Source organism: Musca autumnalis, unplaced genomic scaffold, assembly GCF_047663935.1.
Source record: "Musca autumnalis isolate F117 unplaced genomic scaffold, ASM4766393v1 scaffold_2, whole genome shotgun sequence".
NCBI classification, from domain to species: Eukaryota; Metazoa; Arthropoda; class Insecta; order Diptera; family Muscidae; genus Musca; species Musca autumnalis.
Window position 1 is genome coordinate 159,559,908 of NW_027411755.1, and position 17,520 is coordinate 159,577,427.

At 35.1% G+C, this 17,520-nt stretch overlaps 3 protein-coding genes across 4 annotated transcripts in view; 2 read left to right on the plus strand and 1 right to left on the minus strand.

The window, feature by feature from the left end:
* mdy (diacylglycerol O-acyltransferase) overlaps positions 1–803 on the plus strand; it is an 85,899-nt gene extending 85,096 nt beyond the window's left edge. The window contains exon 11 of the mRNA XM_073969672.1: positions 42–803. Coding sequence (XP_073825773.1) covers positions 42–278 — 237 coding nt within the window. The 3' untranslated portion in view covers positions 279–803. The remainder of the gene's footprint in view (positions 1–41) is intronic.
* A 3,522-nt stretch (positions 804–4,325) lies between these two features.
* AspRS-m (aspartyl-tRNA synthetase, mitochondrial) lies at positions 4,326–11,363 on the plus strand. 2 transcript variants are annotated; one of them, XM_073969674.1, is made up of 12 exons: positions 4,326–4,501; positions 4,930–5,099; positions 5,166–5,316; positions 6,565–6,806; positions 6,888–7,131; positions 7,197–7,375; positions 7,432–7,521; positions 7,595–8,229; positions 8,623–9,106; positions 9,179–9,358; positions 9,441–9,569; positions 10,204–11,363. In XM_073969674.1, exons 3-12 carry the CDS (start codon positions 5,172–5,174, stop codon positions 10,969–10,971), a joined length of 3,096 nt encoding a protein of 1,031 aa, XP_073825775.1. In that variant the 5' UTR covers positions 4,326–4,501; positions 4,930–5,099; positions 5,166–5,171; the 3' UTR covers positions 10,972–11,363. The 2 variants fall into 2 exon arrangements, with proteins under 2 accessions (XP_073825775.1, XP_073825776.1); XM_073969675.1 differs by lacking the exon at positions 4,326–4,501 and adding an exon at positions 4,541–4,657.
* A 3,314-nt stretch (positions 11,364–14,677) lies between these two features.
* LOC141394788 (pescadillo homolog) lies at positions 14,678–16,966 on the minus strand. Its single transcript, XM_073969676.1, has 4 exons — positions 16,811–16,966; positions 16,518–16,751; positions 15,134–16,453; positions 14,678–15,064 (listed from the first exon to the last, which is right to left on the minus strand). The coding sequence occupies exons 1-4, from the start codon at positions 16,826–16,828 to the stop codon at positions 14,783–14,785; spliced, it is 1,854 nt and encodes a 617-aa protein (XP_073825777.1). The 5' UTR covers positions 16,829–16,966; the 3' UTR covers positions 14,678–14,782.
* Between the last annotated feature and the right edge of the window lie 554 nt (positions 16,967–17,520).

A 17,520-nucleotide genomic window follows, 5' to 3' on the forward strand; every position in this document is an offset into this window, starting at 1 on the left:
AATAAAAATCTAATTTTATTTATTTTTTTTTATATTTTTAGGTATCTGTGCCATTGCAAACTTACAAAATATGGGCATTTCTGGGAATGATGGGTCAAATTCCCCTATCAGCTATTTCCAAATCTGTTGAACGTGCCTTAGGACCACGTATGGGCAATATCATTGTTTGGGCATCAATTATATTGGGGCAACCACTGTGCATTATGATGTATTATCATGATTATGTCATAACGCATTACACCGACGCACTGAACACGACAATGTATAGAGAGCTTTAAAAATTCCAAAAACCGTGTTTTTATCGAATTTTGTTCTTGTTATTGACTGGTACTTATAGAGATATTCATTGAAAATACCAAGTGTTAATATTATATACAAAAACATATGTGGAGATTTTAACGTAAATTTAAATATTGCATGAAATTCTATAGAATGTGGTTATATCGAACTTGTTTGGATGAATATTTTATTCATTGGAGAACATAATGTTCATAGTTTCCAATGAACATTATGTATATTTTAATATATATGTTTATTTTAATATTTTAATTAAGTGATGAACTCTTATTATGAAATATCATGATTAACGCTTAGTTTGCATTTGTGTTCTATGTAGAACACTTTCTGAGAATGAATTAAGAATAAGAATTAGATTGTAAAATACATTCTTACATAATTATATTTTGCTATAAACATACATATATAGATTTTTCTCTATAATATATTTTTTTTGTACAAAATATATTTGTAAGTTATAAAAAATATAAAAAAGGTTGTAAATAAATAAACTATTTAATTTTTTATTGTTGGTGTTATTTTCTATGATTCGCCAAATTAAGCATGCTATAAGGCATTCACCAAGACAAAGTTGGTCTGTTCCTTTACTTTTAAAAATGGTAAAGGGCTGTTTACACCATCTATCAGTGTCATATGAGCTGCCATTTCTTTCACCCATCCGACATTCTCTATGTTTGTCAAAATTGACGTCATCCATACAACTTTCAATTTGTGCGTTCATACCTGCAAGTGTTATTTTCGTATGACATAACCTAAAAATATAAAAACAGCTGTTTTTGTCATTATTTACATTTATTGTTGAATTGCAATTTTGCGCAAATTTTAATTTTGGTTGAAGGAAACTGAATTGGTGTTATAGAGGCATTCATGTTTTTGCCACCAAACAATCATTTCAAAGACTGCTTCTTTCGACCAATCGATCTAAAAATAACATTATAAATGCCATTTATTTACTTTGCTGAATATTTAAATATACATACCTTTCCATTTTCTTTTTTAAAAGATTTTTTTTTTCATTTTTTGTTTGAGAATGTCAGAAAACAGCTGATAAATTTATGTTTACATACGAGAATGCCGTATCAAATAGAGCGCTCCCTAAATGAAAAATTTACATATGAGTTGCCAAATCATTTTGATAGATGAACATTTTCATAGTGGTGTATGTGTACAACATTCGCAGGTAGAAAATTTGGCATCTCATACGACATTGATAGATGGTGTAAACAACCCTTAACAGTGGTAAAAAATGGTAAAAGTGGTGAACTGCTCCCATATAAATTGCGTGCTTTTTAAAGTAAAGGAACGCTTGGCAGGTTAAAAATGGTAAGAAATGGTAACCTCAGGTACGTAAAGGAACAGAGCAAGTGTGTTGAATACAATTGAGGTGAGGTTGAATGAGATCAAGACGGCATTAAGTCTGTTTGGTTACCCTAAAACAGGTATCGGCACTTATACCAACGCATTGTTTGCGGTCTCACGCATACGACTCTCTCTCGCTCTCTCCACAAACAGAGTGTTGGTTAATACATAGCTAAAATTATAAATCATTGAAACAAGCGACAATAGAACCTTCTTCATTGACTTCTGAACGAAGACTGAGTAGTGGTTGTTCTGTTATTTTGTTATTCTCATCAAGGGCAAGTGTGCTCTTTTTGCAGGATGCTGCCCTAAAATTTGTAACAATTTGTACCAATTGTTGCTGGAAGTCGTCTGTTAACACAAAAAGTCAACAAAAGAGAGCGATTCGAGAGAGACATTTTGAGCGATTCGAGAGAGACATTTTGACAGTTCTTTACTGAGAGTAAAAGAACTCAACTCTTCTTCTTGAAAACATGTCAGCTAATCAGCTGGTTGGTTTTTGCTATAGAGAATAAAAACTCCTTAGTCCCGGGCCACACTACAGTAATTTCATTGAAATTTTGATATGAAATTATGCGTCACTAGATCGACGTCCATAGTAGAGTAAAATCATAAAATAGCTGTAGTGGGGAATTCGATTTAAGAACACCTAATTTCATGAAATTTTTTAATGAAATTCACGCTAGTGTGGACCCTGACTTAATCTCTGAGAAAGTTCTTGCTGGACAATTCTTGCTGGGAAAGTAACCAGACAGACCTATAACACAATAACTTGGCGTTTACACAGGACAGACTGTCTGCAAATACAACTCTGATTTACTAATACATACAAACATTAAGCTAGTTGCCTCGGCACTGTCTGGTAATTTTCGTAGACAGTAAACATGGGCATTTTTGAATAAATGAAAACAAAACTATTTCAAATAACAAAAAAGACAACAGGACTGGGATGAAGCAAAAACAAAATATGTGAATGGAAAACAAAAAGAAATCGAGATTTTCATTCATAATTTTACAACTGTTTTTGCAGTTGTCGGGACGCCTACGTCACACAGGCAAGTTTTGGGATTTTGACAATCAATACATATGAAGTCAACTGTCCTGTCATGTGTAAACGCAGGATAAGACCGGTCCGGATATAAAAAAGTACAGGAATACAATGAAAAATAGCATAATAATAACACAATTTATTTTTTTAAACAACTTTTGATATTAAAATTCTTTGTTCTTGTTCATTGTGTTGCAACCTTTGGTACTTTTTTACGCAAAAACAGGGTTGTATATCATGAGTACTGTGATTTCGATGTTGATTTCGCTGAAATCACAAAATGAGATGATTTCATTTTGGTATGCGAAATCATGATAAATTTTGCTTGATTCCGCGCGAAATCACGAAACGCCTTCGAAATCACGAAACGATGCCGAATGTAAACCAAGAACTATAGTACTTTTACATTTACGAAATCCACAGGATTTCAACAGTCAATTACATTGCTTAAACGTCAAATGAAATAAATGGATTTCAGATGAGTTTTCATTTGACGTATACGCAAAGAAATTGACAGTTGAAATCCACTCGATTTTGTAAATGTAAACGTACCACTACTTTTTATAGCCAAGTCAGAACGGTGTAAATTACATGAAAAATTAGGAAATATAGCATACTTTACCTCGAGGGATATTTTTGCGACTTTTGAACATGAATCGAACCCCAGCATTCAGAGTGCAAGGCGGGCGTCCTTATGGCTACTTCACAGTGGCACCAAAGGAGGAATTAATCGGGTATGTTCTGAGACACACTTCACGCCTCAAGTATTTTGTTCACTCCATTTACTCCTACTTTGCGAATTTCTTGGGCTTAAGATTCATTAGGGTATTTAAAAAGGAGAGTACACACTAGTCCGTCCTTAAAATACCCGAAAAATAAGCGTAAAGTAAATGGGGTGAACAAAATACTTAAGACGGAAGTGAGAGGTGAAGTGTGTCTCAGAACATGCCCGAATACCTTCCTCAAATAAAGAGGTGATGCCCGTAATTTCAACGCACATCTAATGTTTGAGTAAAGTTTTGCGTGATTTATGATAAAAGATCGAATTTGCCCCAGCAAAATTTATTTGAAGTTGTTCTATGTGAAATAGTGATTGCACAAAATTTCGAAAATGTTCGTAAAATTTGAGCGAACGATAATTCTTGAAGGAAGTAACCGATTTGGTCCAAAGCTTGTACAATAAACAATAAATTTGTATTAAACAATAAATTTGTAATTTGACGTATGTTTTTTGAGACGAATTCAATTTACAACAAATTCTTTTGGCGTTTCAAATTCGACCAGATGGGCTGATGCATCTACCTTGGTAATTGTGCTATGAATAAAAATCAGCTGACTGCCATTTAAATCCTCCAAAATGTATATCTAAATGCAATGAGATTTGTACTGGATTTATTAAATCCAGTCGAGGATTTATGGCTAGTCTAAATGAGCTATTAACCTTCTTTATGAAGATTTATTTGACGTTTGCGCTATGGAATTGACATTTGAAACCCAGTGGGTTTATTAAATCCGGTTAAGTGCAAACGGGGTATAATGTAAACGTACTATAACATTTGCATACGTTTACGTCTTTTTACACATCAGCATGAACGTGTATGACCTGCTTCTTTTATTCCAACCACTGAACCGAATACCGAATACCCAGTATTTCTTGTACACAATTCAATTATTCGTTCCGTCTGTCTGTGAGAAAAAACTTTGTTACCGCAAAAAAATCAATTTTACAATTGTAAAATCCTGTCGAATAACTTTGAGAAGTTTATATTTTTAATAAGATATATACAATATATTAAAGTGAGTCAAGAATTTATTGGTTTAAGTGTTAATTAGCCGAGAGAAAATATAAACAAAAGAGTATTTGCAAATTTGTTGTTAGTCGTTTGTTTTTCGTTAAATTCAATAGTCTTTCGGCTTCTTATCCAAATTTTGCCCGGTTTCGGTTGCTTGTGTGTATGTATTATTTTTTGCTCTGTTGTTCTCTTCCTCTCCCCCAAAAGTTTTCCATTTGTTTTGGAGCAAAAAGTTGGTTATCTTTTGGGGATTCATTACTTTGTATTAGTGTGTGTGTTTCTTTTTTTCATTTATCTTCTTCGGTTTCAATATTACTCTGCATGAATTCTCACGCAACCGACCGGCTTGCTTGCTGTGTTATGATCATCAAAACTAGAAAATTTTAATTTTGTAAATAAAAAATATCAATAAAATGTTATTAATTTCTAAAGGAGCTCTAAGGCAATCGATATTCGTAACAAATTACAAACAGCTGGTGCCGAAAACATTACAAATAACCGCAGCAACACACCAACTTTGTGCTACAAAGTCTGGCGAAAAAGATTTACGCCAAGAATTAAACGGTGGGAAAATCTCATTTGTATCGACGCGAAACAGTCACGTAAGTTTTTGGGGATGACTTATTTTTGAAATAAAAGTAGAAATTTTAGAAATTCTGTGTTTACAGATCATAATGGGAAGTCGTCAGCGTGGAAATTCTGGTAATGGTGGTGGCTTCTTTGGCAGCGGTGGCGGTTATGGTGGAGGTGGCTACGGCGGTGGAGGTTATGGAGGCGGTGGTTTCGGTAACAACGGAATGAATCCTTTTAACAATAATAGTAAGTATATATAAAATATAATTATATATAAAGTATAGTCAAAAATGATCATTGTGGCATTATATTATATATAAAAGATTTTGACTTCCTTTGATATTTAAAATGAACGAACGAACAAAAATTGGTCAATAGGAATTCTAAATACCGTCTGGAGGGGGTGGAATACGGGAGAGGTAGATATTAAACAGTTGCGGAGGTATCACCCCAACTTGGAGAATTCCCTGGAACAAGTTGAGTTGAAGCATTAAGCGCGGATAAAATTATAAATTTTCCTATATAGCCGGCCTTCGGCCGCGGATTTAAGACTTTCTCCTATGGACAGGAGCCAATCTACGGAACGGGAACAATATTTTCTTTTAAATTAAAATTTTTCTCTAAATAGCCGACATTTAACAATGGAGTTTTCGGAACTTCGGAGGCCCATATCTCGGGAAGTATGGACTGCGGGATAAATGTTATATATATTTGTGATCAGGGTAACGAGACCTACCTGTGGAAAAAATTTGGTCCCGATCCGAGCTTAATGCTTCAACTCATCTTAAGCCAATTCCCTGTTTCACTCTTCGGGGTTTGGACTTCTTGTTCCTATAAAATATAAAACGTTCCAAACTCGGACTTTGGGAACGATGTGTGTTTCTAGCGACATATTGGGAACCTTAGTGATATACCCGACTCCCGGCTCATCCGGCTGTTTCTGCATTACCATGGGGATTCCTTCTGGGCCCAACGCCTTGGATGATTTACCGTTCCTGGTGGCATTAGCAACATCATCCATTGTAAATTGTGGTGGTACTCTTCGCTCTGTCACATCAGGTTTGCTCGATAACTAGAGTGCAGTTGTTGTTGATCTTGGTTTCCTGCACCGCCGCAACCATGACATTCTTCCGACACATGAAATCCACTATTTCCTCGATCTTACCTTGGAGTCCATTGCAAAAAGGATGCATTTACTTGGATTGGAATAACAACGGCGAATACGCAGCACTTAACACCAGAAGCATAGGTTTGATAATGGATTGGCAGGCTCTGGCTCCAACATTATGGTTTCGGTTCAATCCGCTACGAAAGAATTGCTGATGAGTTGCGTATTGTGTACACTGAGGTGGCCGCCGATGGCCGGAACACGGATGTTGTGTGATTCCGAGTAAATCCGGTATCGAAGAACCCGCCGCCGTGTTATTGTAGTTGATCGTGGTTTAACAGTTCGGGTTCTTATTAAGTAATATGCTTTCTTCTTTTCAATTTTAGTGGGCGGCCCTAATATGACTAATAATGATCTCATGCAAATAATGAATGCTATGGCTAGTGGATTTAATATGAATCCTCCGCCACCACCACCTGTACGTTTGTCTTGTGGAGATTTGCGACTGAATCATGTTGGCATGTATGTTGAACTGACGGGTCGTTTGATTAAGAAACGTGTTTCACGTTTTATGGAGTTAAGAGATCGTGGCAATGGAGCCTGTCAATTGGTCATTTTGGAGAATAGGGTAGGTTCTACTGCAAACTCATTGTTTTTTTTTTTTTTTCAAACCTATTTAAAATATATTAATATGTGTTTATATTTTCAGAATCCTCGTGTGGCTCGTCGTTTGGCCAACATGCCTGAAGATACAATTGTTTGTATTGCTGGTACAGTACAAAGACGCCCAAAGAATTCCTGTAATCATACAATGCCAACCGGCGATGTTGAGGTTGAAGTACAGGATATACTCAATATTGACTTCAATAGCAAAAGAGCTGGAGATAAACGTTCTTATAGTACCATGAGTCAAAATAGTACTGCCATTACCAGTACAGAATATAAAATTGCCAGTAAGTTTGGAATAACTAAAGGAAAATTGATTTCTTTTACTATAATCCAATTTCTTTTTTGATAGAAAATGAAAATATTTTAAAATACTTTGAAAATCGTGATATTACTTGCAATGATGTTAGGCGCCGTGATATTGGCAAAGATGTTACATTGGTGGGCTGGATACCCAATGGAAAAACATCGAAATTTTTACAATTGAAAGATGGTTACGGTCAAACGCAAATTATTATTGAAGATGATAATGTAAGTTTAACTTTTTATAATGAATAACATTTATGCAATCAAAATATATCTTTTAGATGCGTGATACAGTTTGCAGTGCCCCGGACGGTACTGTGGTCCAAGTTACTGGAAAAGTTTGTGCTAGGCCAAAACAAAATGTTAATTTGGTAAGTTTAAATGCATCGAAAATATTTTGATACCAATCAAACAATTATAACATTTCTCATTTCTCCTCTTTAGAAACATGATACCGGTGAGGTTGAACTTGTTGTCTCAACTGTAAAGGTATTGAATCCCGAGGAACCTTATGATGGTCCGATTAAAGTAAAGGAGAAAGTTAAGAAGTTGTCTATTAATGATGTTGTGGACGAAGAAGCAGCAGATGGTGAAAATAATGGCAATGAGGTCCAGGGTGAGGGTGCTGCGGGCGGTTCTAAAAAGTCCACCTCATCCAATGTTGTTAGTGTGGCTGATTTAAACAAATTTGCCAGTCGTACTCACACTTGCGGTGAATTAACCAGTGATAATATTGGCGAAAAAGTTACAATTTGTGGTTGGTTAGAATTCCAACGTATGGATAGATTTTTCATTTTACGTGATGGCTATGGCTCAACTCAAGTTTTATTAACCGATAAAGTTAAGGGTCTAGAAGATAATAAAAATCTTACCCTAGAGACTGTTTTGAAAGTCACTGGTACTGTTATACCCAGACCCACAGCTACCATTAATCCCAAAATGAAGACTGGTCATGTTGAAGTTGAGGCTGAAACGGTCGAAGTGCTAAATGCCGCCAAAAAGAATTTACCATTTGAAGTACGTCGTTTTAATCGGGCTGGTGAACGTTTACGTTTAACTCATCGTTATATAGATTTAAGGTAAGTTGTTTTATTTTTTAAAATATTGACTTGATTTTAAATTCAAACTTGGGGGTTTTTATAAATAATAATAATATGATTCTCTAACTAATTTTTTCTTTACCGACAAAAATCGGCAAAATTATAATATTAATAATTTAGGTAAATAACGAAAATAAAATAAAGCTGTCGCTAAGTTCTTTCGACAGCAACAGTGTTGCCATCTTTTAGTGGTAATTTTCATTTATAATTTTGCGTTTTAATAAAACCAATTTTCGCCGGTATGAAGGTCTCCACATTTAGTAAGGCTAACGTGCTACTGAACTGCTCGTGAAACACAGCATATTGAAAGACTGTCGCTTAATCTGATTTGTAATGTAATTATTTTTCTCTCTTCTTTTTTCCATTTTGCAGATTTGCTGACATGCAACACAATTTACGTTTAAGATCTCAAGTAATTATGCGCATGCGTGAATATCTCATCAACTACTTGGGTTTTGTTGAGGTTGAGACACCGACACTTTTCCGCCGTACACCTGGTGGTGCCCAAGAATTTGTTGTTCCCACACGTAAGGCAGGACACTTTTACTCCCTCGTACAAAGTCCACAACAATTTAAACAAATGTTAATGGCTGGTGCTATTGATCGTTATTTCCAAGTTGCTCGGTGTTATCGTGATGAAGCTACACGCCCTGATCGTCAACCTGAATTCACACAACTTGATATTGAGCTGTCATTCACAAAACGTGATGATATTTTACAATTGATCGAAGAAGTGTTGCGTTATTCCTGGCCCAAAGAATTGGGTAAAATACATACACCATTCCGACGCATAACCTATGAAGAGGCTGTTGAACGTTATGGTACAGATAAACCGGATACACGTTTTGGTTTTACTGTAAGTTGTTTGGGACCTAAGAATTTGAAATTACCAGAAATAATTTTTATATTATTTGCTTTTCCCTTTTAGTTATCCAATGTCACAGAGATCATTGAAAAGAATCCAACTTTTACTGAAAAGTTCAACAATTTGGGAGCCTATGTCATTGTGGCTCGCGGTTCAGATGCTTTTTGGAATAATGGTGCCCGTAAGCACTATGAAAGTTTGTCTAAGGAATTCTCAGGCACTTTATTTGTACGCAAATTTTTGGTAAGTCACTCTGATGTCAGATGTTGTTAGGGGTTATATTTTATTACATACTTACATTCGTTTGATTTTTGTTTCATTCCAGCAATATAAGGATATTTTAGACCGTTTATCCAAATTACTAACCAGTGAAGTAGCAACAGAACTAATTGAAAAATTCGACATTGAAGAAAATGATTTGCTGTTCATGGGCATTGGTGAAAAGGATGAAACTGTAAGTGTTATCTCTGAAGATGATTTTCTTTCTTTGGGTTTACGAGGGTAGTTACACATTTTGAAGTTCAAAAATGTTTCGCAAAAATTGTAAGCATGATAAATCCCAATCGGGGTAAACTGTAGTGCGAATCTTTTTATTTATTATTGTCTTTTTAGGACGAAGGCCATTATTTATGAAAGTTTTTAATTAATTAATTGAATTAGTCGAGCTAACCTGACCTAGGGAGTTTGTATTGAAATCCGATTCTCTAACTCATTTTTTGAGTTAGCGACAAACATCGGTAAAATAAAAATGCTTATAATTTCGGTAATTAACAATGTTTTTCGGTAAGTTAGCGACGACTAAAAAGTAGCGGTAAAGTTCTACCGATAGCAAGAGTGTTGTCGACTTTTATTTGAACCGTTGTTTCATAATTTTGCGTTGCATTTCGGTCTCCTATTAGAAAACGCCTTGGTCTCCTAAAACAAGATCTTCCATTAAATATTGGCCTTCTATAAGGAGACCTAATGGTTTCCTGTAAAAAGTTCTAGATATCTTCTATAGTAATGTTCCCAAAGCATTTGGAAGCTCTTCTATAGTTTACCTATCTGTGTATTTATATTACTTCCAATTACTTGTCTTTGTTTTTCAGCGCAAATTAATGGGTAAAATACGTTGTGATTATCAAACTTTCCTCGTGGATAATGGTAAGGCACGTAAAATTGCTGAAAATAAATTCGTTTGGGTTCTGGACTTCCCAATGTTTGAAAAGAACCCTGAAACGGGCAAATTGGAAAGTGTACATCATCCCTTCACTGCACCACATCCGGATGATATGGATACCTTTGTCAAAGCTAAACCAGATGAACTGTTGAATATCCGTTCCCAGGCATACGATTTGGTATTAAATGGTCAAGAAGTTGGTGGTGGTTCAATGCGTATACATGATCGTGATATGCAACATTATGTTTTGGAAGAAATTCTTAAAATACCCCATGATCATTTGGCACATTTGCTGAGTGCCTTAGAATCAGGTTGTCCGCCACATGGTGGCATTGCTTTGGGTTTGGATCGTTTGATCTCAATAATGTGCAAAGCCACATCTATACGTGATGTTATTGCTTTCCCCAAGTCATTGAATGGCAAAGATCCTCTATCACAAGCCCCGGTACCCATTTCCACGGAAGAAAAGGCTCTCTATCACTTGACTGTTGTTGAAAATGATACAGCAAATGAACACGAAGAAGAAGATACAGATCCCGATGCAACGCGACGTGTACCAACACCTGTTATGGTTGAAGAAGAGAGTGAAGTCAAAACAGAGGTAGTTGATAAAGAAGAGGAACCAATGGAGGCTGATGACACCCCTGCGGTAGAACAAAAACCAACCACAAAACGTGCTGTTAAGAAGAAGCAATAAATTGTAGGTTTAAGTCGTACAATGTTGAAATATTGGGACAATCTTCTTCCCCAACAAAAGTGAAGGAAAATTCCGTTATGATCGTATTTCAAAAAATTATTTACCGCAAATTGAGGCGTTTATTGATTTGCCACACATTTCATATGTGTCGACACAAATGTTTCATTTTTGTCTTTGTTATACATTTATCGTCATTATTATCATTATCTACTTCATATCCCTACACAAACTTCTTTTTCATTATTTTATTTGCAATTATTTGTAATTTGCATTTTTTTGGTAAATGCAACAATACTTTATTAAGATAAATTAGTACACATATAATTATTATACATCGTACATATATTAAAAAAGATACAATAAAACTTTTATTGAAAAGTATTTCGAAAGACGAGTTCATTTGTTTTCAATTCTAATGGTTAGGACCTAGGGAAGGTATCGAATAGCGTACTCACGGGCAAAAGTGACTACACCTTTTTCAGATCTAATTTGAAATAATCCAGTTGTAATTCCTAGCATTTCATTTGTAATTCGTAACATTTAATTTGTAATTCGAAACAATGCAATTATAATTCGAGAATTCCATTTGTAATACGAATTATTCCATTTGTAATTCGAATTATTCCATTTGTACTTCGAATTATTCCATTTGTGATTCGAATTATTCCATTTGTAATTCGAATTATTTCATTTGAAATTCGAATATTTAATTTGTACTTCGAATTATTCCATTTGAAATTCGAATTATCCCATTTGTAATTCGAATTATTCCGTTTGATATTCGAATTATTGCATTTCGTCACCATAAATGCCGGAAGACGTAACCGACATGAAAATTTAAATTCGTTTTTTGGTGGAATCTGATACATTAAGCTAAAATACATGCTCTGGCAAAATTTCAAAGTTCTGCGTTTAAAAATAGCGGCCCGATTCACGAAATGCCAAAAGACGTAACAGCATACTGTAATTTTCATAAAACACAAAAGGCGTAATCCACATTATTTGAAAATTAAACAGCAGTAAAAAAATTTAGTCTTTGATTTTTGCAGCAATTATAATGCCAGAGGGAGGGTATATTGAGCTGATTACGGAAATGTATAATTTCCTTTGGAGCGGATCCGGTTATCCGGTTATTTGATCCGAAAGTTCGAATTAAAAAACCGGGTTAGACCCGGTTCTACTGAACCTATTACTACAAAGTGGGTGTCGTTTGGAAGCTTATAGAAATGCCTATCACATGGCGTGTTTATTTTAACCGGTTCGACTCTTATGCGGCTTATTTCCCTATATGTTTAGTTTGACTCTAAGATGACGATACCTCCTGACTGGTGATTCCGTTTTAAAAATTATAAAGACCATTCTTGTTGCTAATTTTTACATCTACAACTTTTACTTTAGGCGGTTTTTGTAACTCGAATAACTTTTTGCACCACAAATCAGATTTGTGGGAATTTTGGATATTTCCCCTTATACGCAGGTCATAGGCAAAACCCAGGTTTGGTAAAATGTCGAAAGTTTTAATAAAAAAGTGATTGAAGTGTCTAATTGAAGATGATGTCTGAAGACCGACCTATGCCATGATTTAGATAAACCTGCCAAGAACAACAAAAAAGTAAGTGGTTATTTTGAAGACAAATGACAAAAACTGATGCACGTGACAAGTCGTATGAGACGTTGACCCGAAAACGTGTATATGCTCAAATTTTTCGTCGGTCTAAAACAAAGATGTTTTTTTTAAAGACAACTACGATTATAGTGTAAGTTTGCCGAAAAATGTTCTTATCTACCCGTGGTATAACATATATAATGGCTTGAGATTGGATAAACTCAACTGATTTTAATGATATTCAAACAGGTCCAGAGAAAAACGCAACTTTTCTGTATTGTTTACTTATGCAAATAGACAGGAGATCCAATAAACTGCAAACATTAGCGTTTGATCCGGAGATTTTGGGGCAATGGGTCCTCCTTAGATATACGCACAGAGGCTAAAAGTTTCAAAAAAGAAACTTCAACACCTGCTAGATTTAAAACACTTAATTCCAAGTGATTGTCATTATATTTATGGCAAAATTCCTTATGAGAATTAAAAGTTACATTTAAATTGTTACACATCACTTAATTTATATTACCTATATTTTGTCGATAAATTGACTTAAATGCCACAATATATATAATATTCTGGATCTGATGTTTAAAATATCGTCTAATACACTTGATATTATAAGTAATTGCAGTGCTGGTTGGAATAGACGGTTCATCTAATTGTGATCCACTGAAATATCACCGTTAAGATTGGGAATTGAACCCAACACCGTCAGATTGCTAGTTTAAAGTTCGCTTAGCCGCATAGACCAATAAACTAGTTCTAATTTAATTATAATTGTTCATTTATACTACTTTTTTCAAATGTATACTCAATAAACTGTGGGTTACGTCGTTTGGCATTTCAGAAAAATACAATACCAAAAGACGTAACCCACACAACTTCTGACATTCTGGAAAAAAATTAAATTTTTTTCCAAAAATATATTTCTTCTCTGTCTTAAAACACGATACTAAAAATTTTCGATATTTTATAACACCGTTTTCATTTTATAACGTTTTTTGCTTCTCCTGTAAAGTTTTATTTTTGTGGGTTACGTCTTCCGGCATTTATGGTGACGATTTGTAATTCGAATTATTCCATTTGAAATTCGAAACAAACAATTAAAAATATTTTGTTTGCATCAGTTTTATATTTAATTTTTCGAATTACAAATGGAATAATTCGAATTACAAGTAAAACAATTCGAATAACAAATAAAAAAAAATCGAATTACAAATGTAATAATTCGAATTCCAAATGAAATTCGAATTTCAAATGGAATAATTCGAATTACAAATGGAATTCTCGAATTACAAATAAAATGTCACGAATCACAAATTTATTTCCTGAATTACAACTAAGTGATTCGAATTATAAATGTTACTTAGGGGTCCATTATGGATGGCAAATCAACTGAAGTGCGTTGCCAGACGTGAAAACCGCACAATAAAAATAAGTGAAACGACAGAAATTTTTGTCAAATTCATTCAATATGATTGTTTTGTGCCTTCAACTATAAGTTTAATTGTAAAAAAGTATGAATTTCAATACAAAAATGGAAATTTCTATTATTAAATTTGCTGTCGGCAACGCAACTGGAGTTGGGTTGACATCAATAATCGGACCCTTAATTGCTTTATACACATTTTCCTATTTCCTTTTATACGTTTCTCTTCTCTTTTTCTCCCATCTTTACAGTACCCGCTTGCAACGAAAATTCCAATAGTCGCAATTGAAGTAGTCCAGAACTAGTTCTAATCCGTACTAGTTCAAATATTGACCACTAAGTAATGCGCAGGGAACCAATTGACACCTTTTTATCCCCAAGTAAACGAGGAGGCGTACTTTCCATTTATTTTCCTTGGATGATCACAATGGACCGGAAGGTCTCCGAGTGACGCAGTCACAATTTAGTGACTGCACATCCACAAACCCAACCTTACCTATGATACGAATTACATCTGAAAAAGGCGTACACATCCCCTAACCTAACACTGTAAAGAAAACCCCTTCTATAATATAACACGCGAAGAGCGTAATATTCCACAAGAATTTTAAACCAAATTTCAAATAAATTTTTTTTAAAGATTTTATTTACAGATTTTAAAAAAAGTCCTATTTTTATTTTTATATATCACTAGATTGTGATAACTCACAACTTATTACCTAGAGAAAGAATAAAGCATAAAATTATATTAGAAAATTAAGATGAACATTTGCGATCTAACTCGACATGGCTATGGATGCAGCAACGGCTTTCTTCGCGGCCTTTTTGGCTGCTTTCTTTTCGGCCTTAGTTGTTGCCTCGATGACACGGCGTTTCTTTTTCAGCAACCATTCTTCCTTTTCCTTAGCTTGCTTTTCACGAATTAATTTACGGAAAAGATTGCGATGGCGTGGTTTAACCATACGGGCCTGTAAACGATGTTCATCAACTTCGTTTTTACGCAGCTGGCGTTTGTTTTCTTTGTGGACCTTGCCAGACTGGACGGCCATTTTCTTTTTCTATTTCAATATAAAAATAAAAACATTTTACATCACATTAAAAAGGAAAAGTATAACTGTAAAAATTACCTCCTCCAGCCGGATTTTCTCTTTTTCATCTACTTCCTCTTCCGACTCTTGGTCTTCATCATCATCAACCTCATCTTCATTGACATCATCGCCCATAAATTGTTCGGCTTCAATTTTCTCTTCCTGATAGGCCAATTGCAATTGGGCATCCATCAAGTTTTGTGCCTCCTCACCACCTTCATTTTCATCATCAGAATCTGATACCTCCTCATCACTTTGTTCGTGGGTTTCAATGAGAGAAGGATCTTGCAATGCCTTTTCTTCTGGTGGTACATAATCATCACGTTTAGGATCAACAAACGGCGATAAATGGGGCGGCAATACAACACCCATAAAATATCTGTTTGTTGGCAACAATTGTCTCCTGTTGACACAATCAAACACCCACTGGGGTTGTATATAATCCCTTGAAATATATTGTTTGCTCAGACTTGGACGATCAACAATTTGATGGGTAATTGTTTCATCGGTTTCATCAAATGTAGCCCCAGGGAAAACAGTTGAATCCCAAGAGACTTTAGCACCAAAGGAACGCAGAATAATGACCAAAGGTTCACGTGGTACTTCACGATTTATAAAGAACTTAAGACCCTTGAATAGGGTACGTAATCTGGCCAATTCTTGAGCTTCTTGTTTCATCTTCAATACCTTTTTGGAATCACCATCTTGTTCCAACAATTCCATATCCATTTGTAGATCTTCCTCCTCCTCGACAACTGTATCGGTACGCATTAATTCAAAATTTAAGGCAGCAATACGATCGGATACAAAACTGTGTTCATCCTTTAGGGTTTCTTCATTATCATTCAAAACTGAGGCTGGGAATTGTGGTGGATACACCATGTTAAGACTGTGATACAAACGGAAGTTAACAAATCCCAACATAATGGTATAGAATTCCACAAAAATTGACATCACTTTAAAATCAACTTCCGCCTTGGAGTGTGGCTTGAAGGGATAATAATGGGGCACAATCCATGTGACCTTTTGTCCCTTAATTTCAGCTTGGAAGTAGTAGCCTTTAATGGAGATGAAAACTTTGCGCAATGATTTTGAGGCAATAATATAGTGCAGGAATTCAATTGTCAATCTACGACACAAGGCTGATTGTTCTCTTGGAATTAGACGCAATGAAGGGAAGGTACTGAAGAGAAACAGCAAAGTTAAACAATCGTCCAAATCTTTAATGGCGTCAATAAACGTGGGATAACGTTCCTTGACAATGTGATCCAATTTCAGTTCAGGATGTTGGGCCAAACGTCTTTTCAAATTACGAAAATCTTTAATGGCACGATCACGGCCAGTTTTCTTGGCAAAGATCTAAAAAACATAATAAAAAGCAAATGTCAAAAATACCACGTTTCTATCATTTGAATAAACTCACCTTGTAGTCACGCAAAGTCCACACAATCGGTTCATGCAACAAGAAACGAATATCCTTGGCATGATACAAGATCTTAATTTCAGAAGAACCCTTTTGGGCCCTACGTCTGTGTTTGGGTTCTCTGGGATAGACCCCCTTGATAATACACAGACGACGGAAATCATTTAGAGACAATTGAAGCTTACGTAGTGCCGCTCTGCGGGTTATATATTGGACCGCCTCACCGGATTCATACTGCAAAACAAGTAAACAAATATGTTATTTTATTCAACTGAAGGAATGGCGATTTATACCTTCTTGGGACGACGCATTTTCTTTTATTTAAATGTTTTTCTTTAACTTTTTCCTAGCTTGCAAACAATTGAAAAAAAACACGTGCGACGTTGAAAGTCGCTACCCGTTTATTTTTTTATTTGACATATAGCTCATAGTTGCACCAAAACGTAGGTAAAAAGAGCTAAAAAAAGCACCGCTGTCAAATAAGCAACCATTAATAAAAAGGAGGGTTCACACCTAGAAGATGTGTAATCAACGGTGAAAATTAAGAGTGAGGGCCACATAATGGCCCCGGCACACACGGTACGTTGTGCGTTGCGTCACGCGTTAAAAACAACAACCACATGAAAAAAATGTAAGTGATGCCAAGTTTGTTCTTGAAGTTTTCATGTGGTTGTTGTAACGCGTCGCATGGTTTAATAATAAAGGTTAGCTAAAGCTTCCTGTCAATTTAAATTTTTTTCTTTCGACTGTTCCTAAAACGTCAAAACAATATACACAATCTTTGTATGTGTGTGTGATGTTTGAATAATATGCCAACAGTTTTAAAAACAATCGAATTCAATGATTATTAAAATTATTTTTGGAACATTTGTGTGGAAATAATTCGTCAGGTTATCATTGAAACAAACATATTATCATATCCACAACTCGATTATGTGGAGAAACCTTGGTCCTTCTTTCATTTTTCGCGTTTTTTATAAAATGCTCAAAATTGGTATTTTGT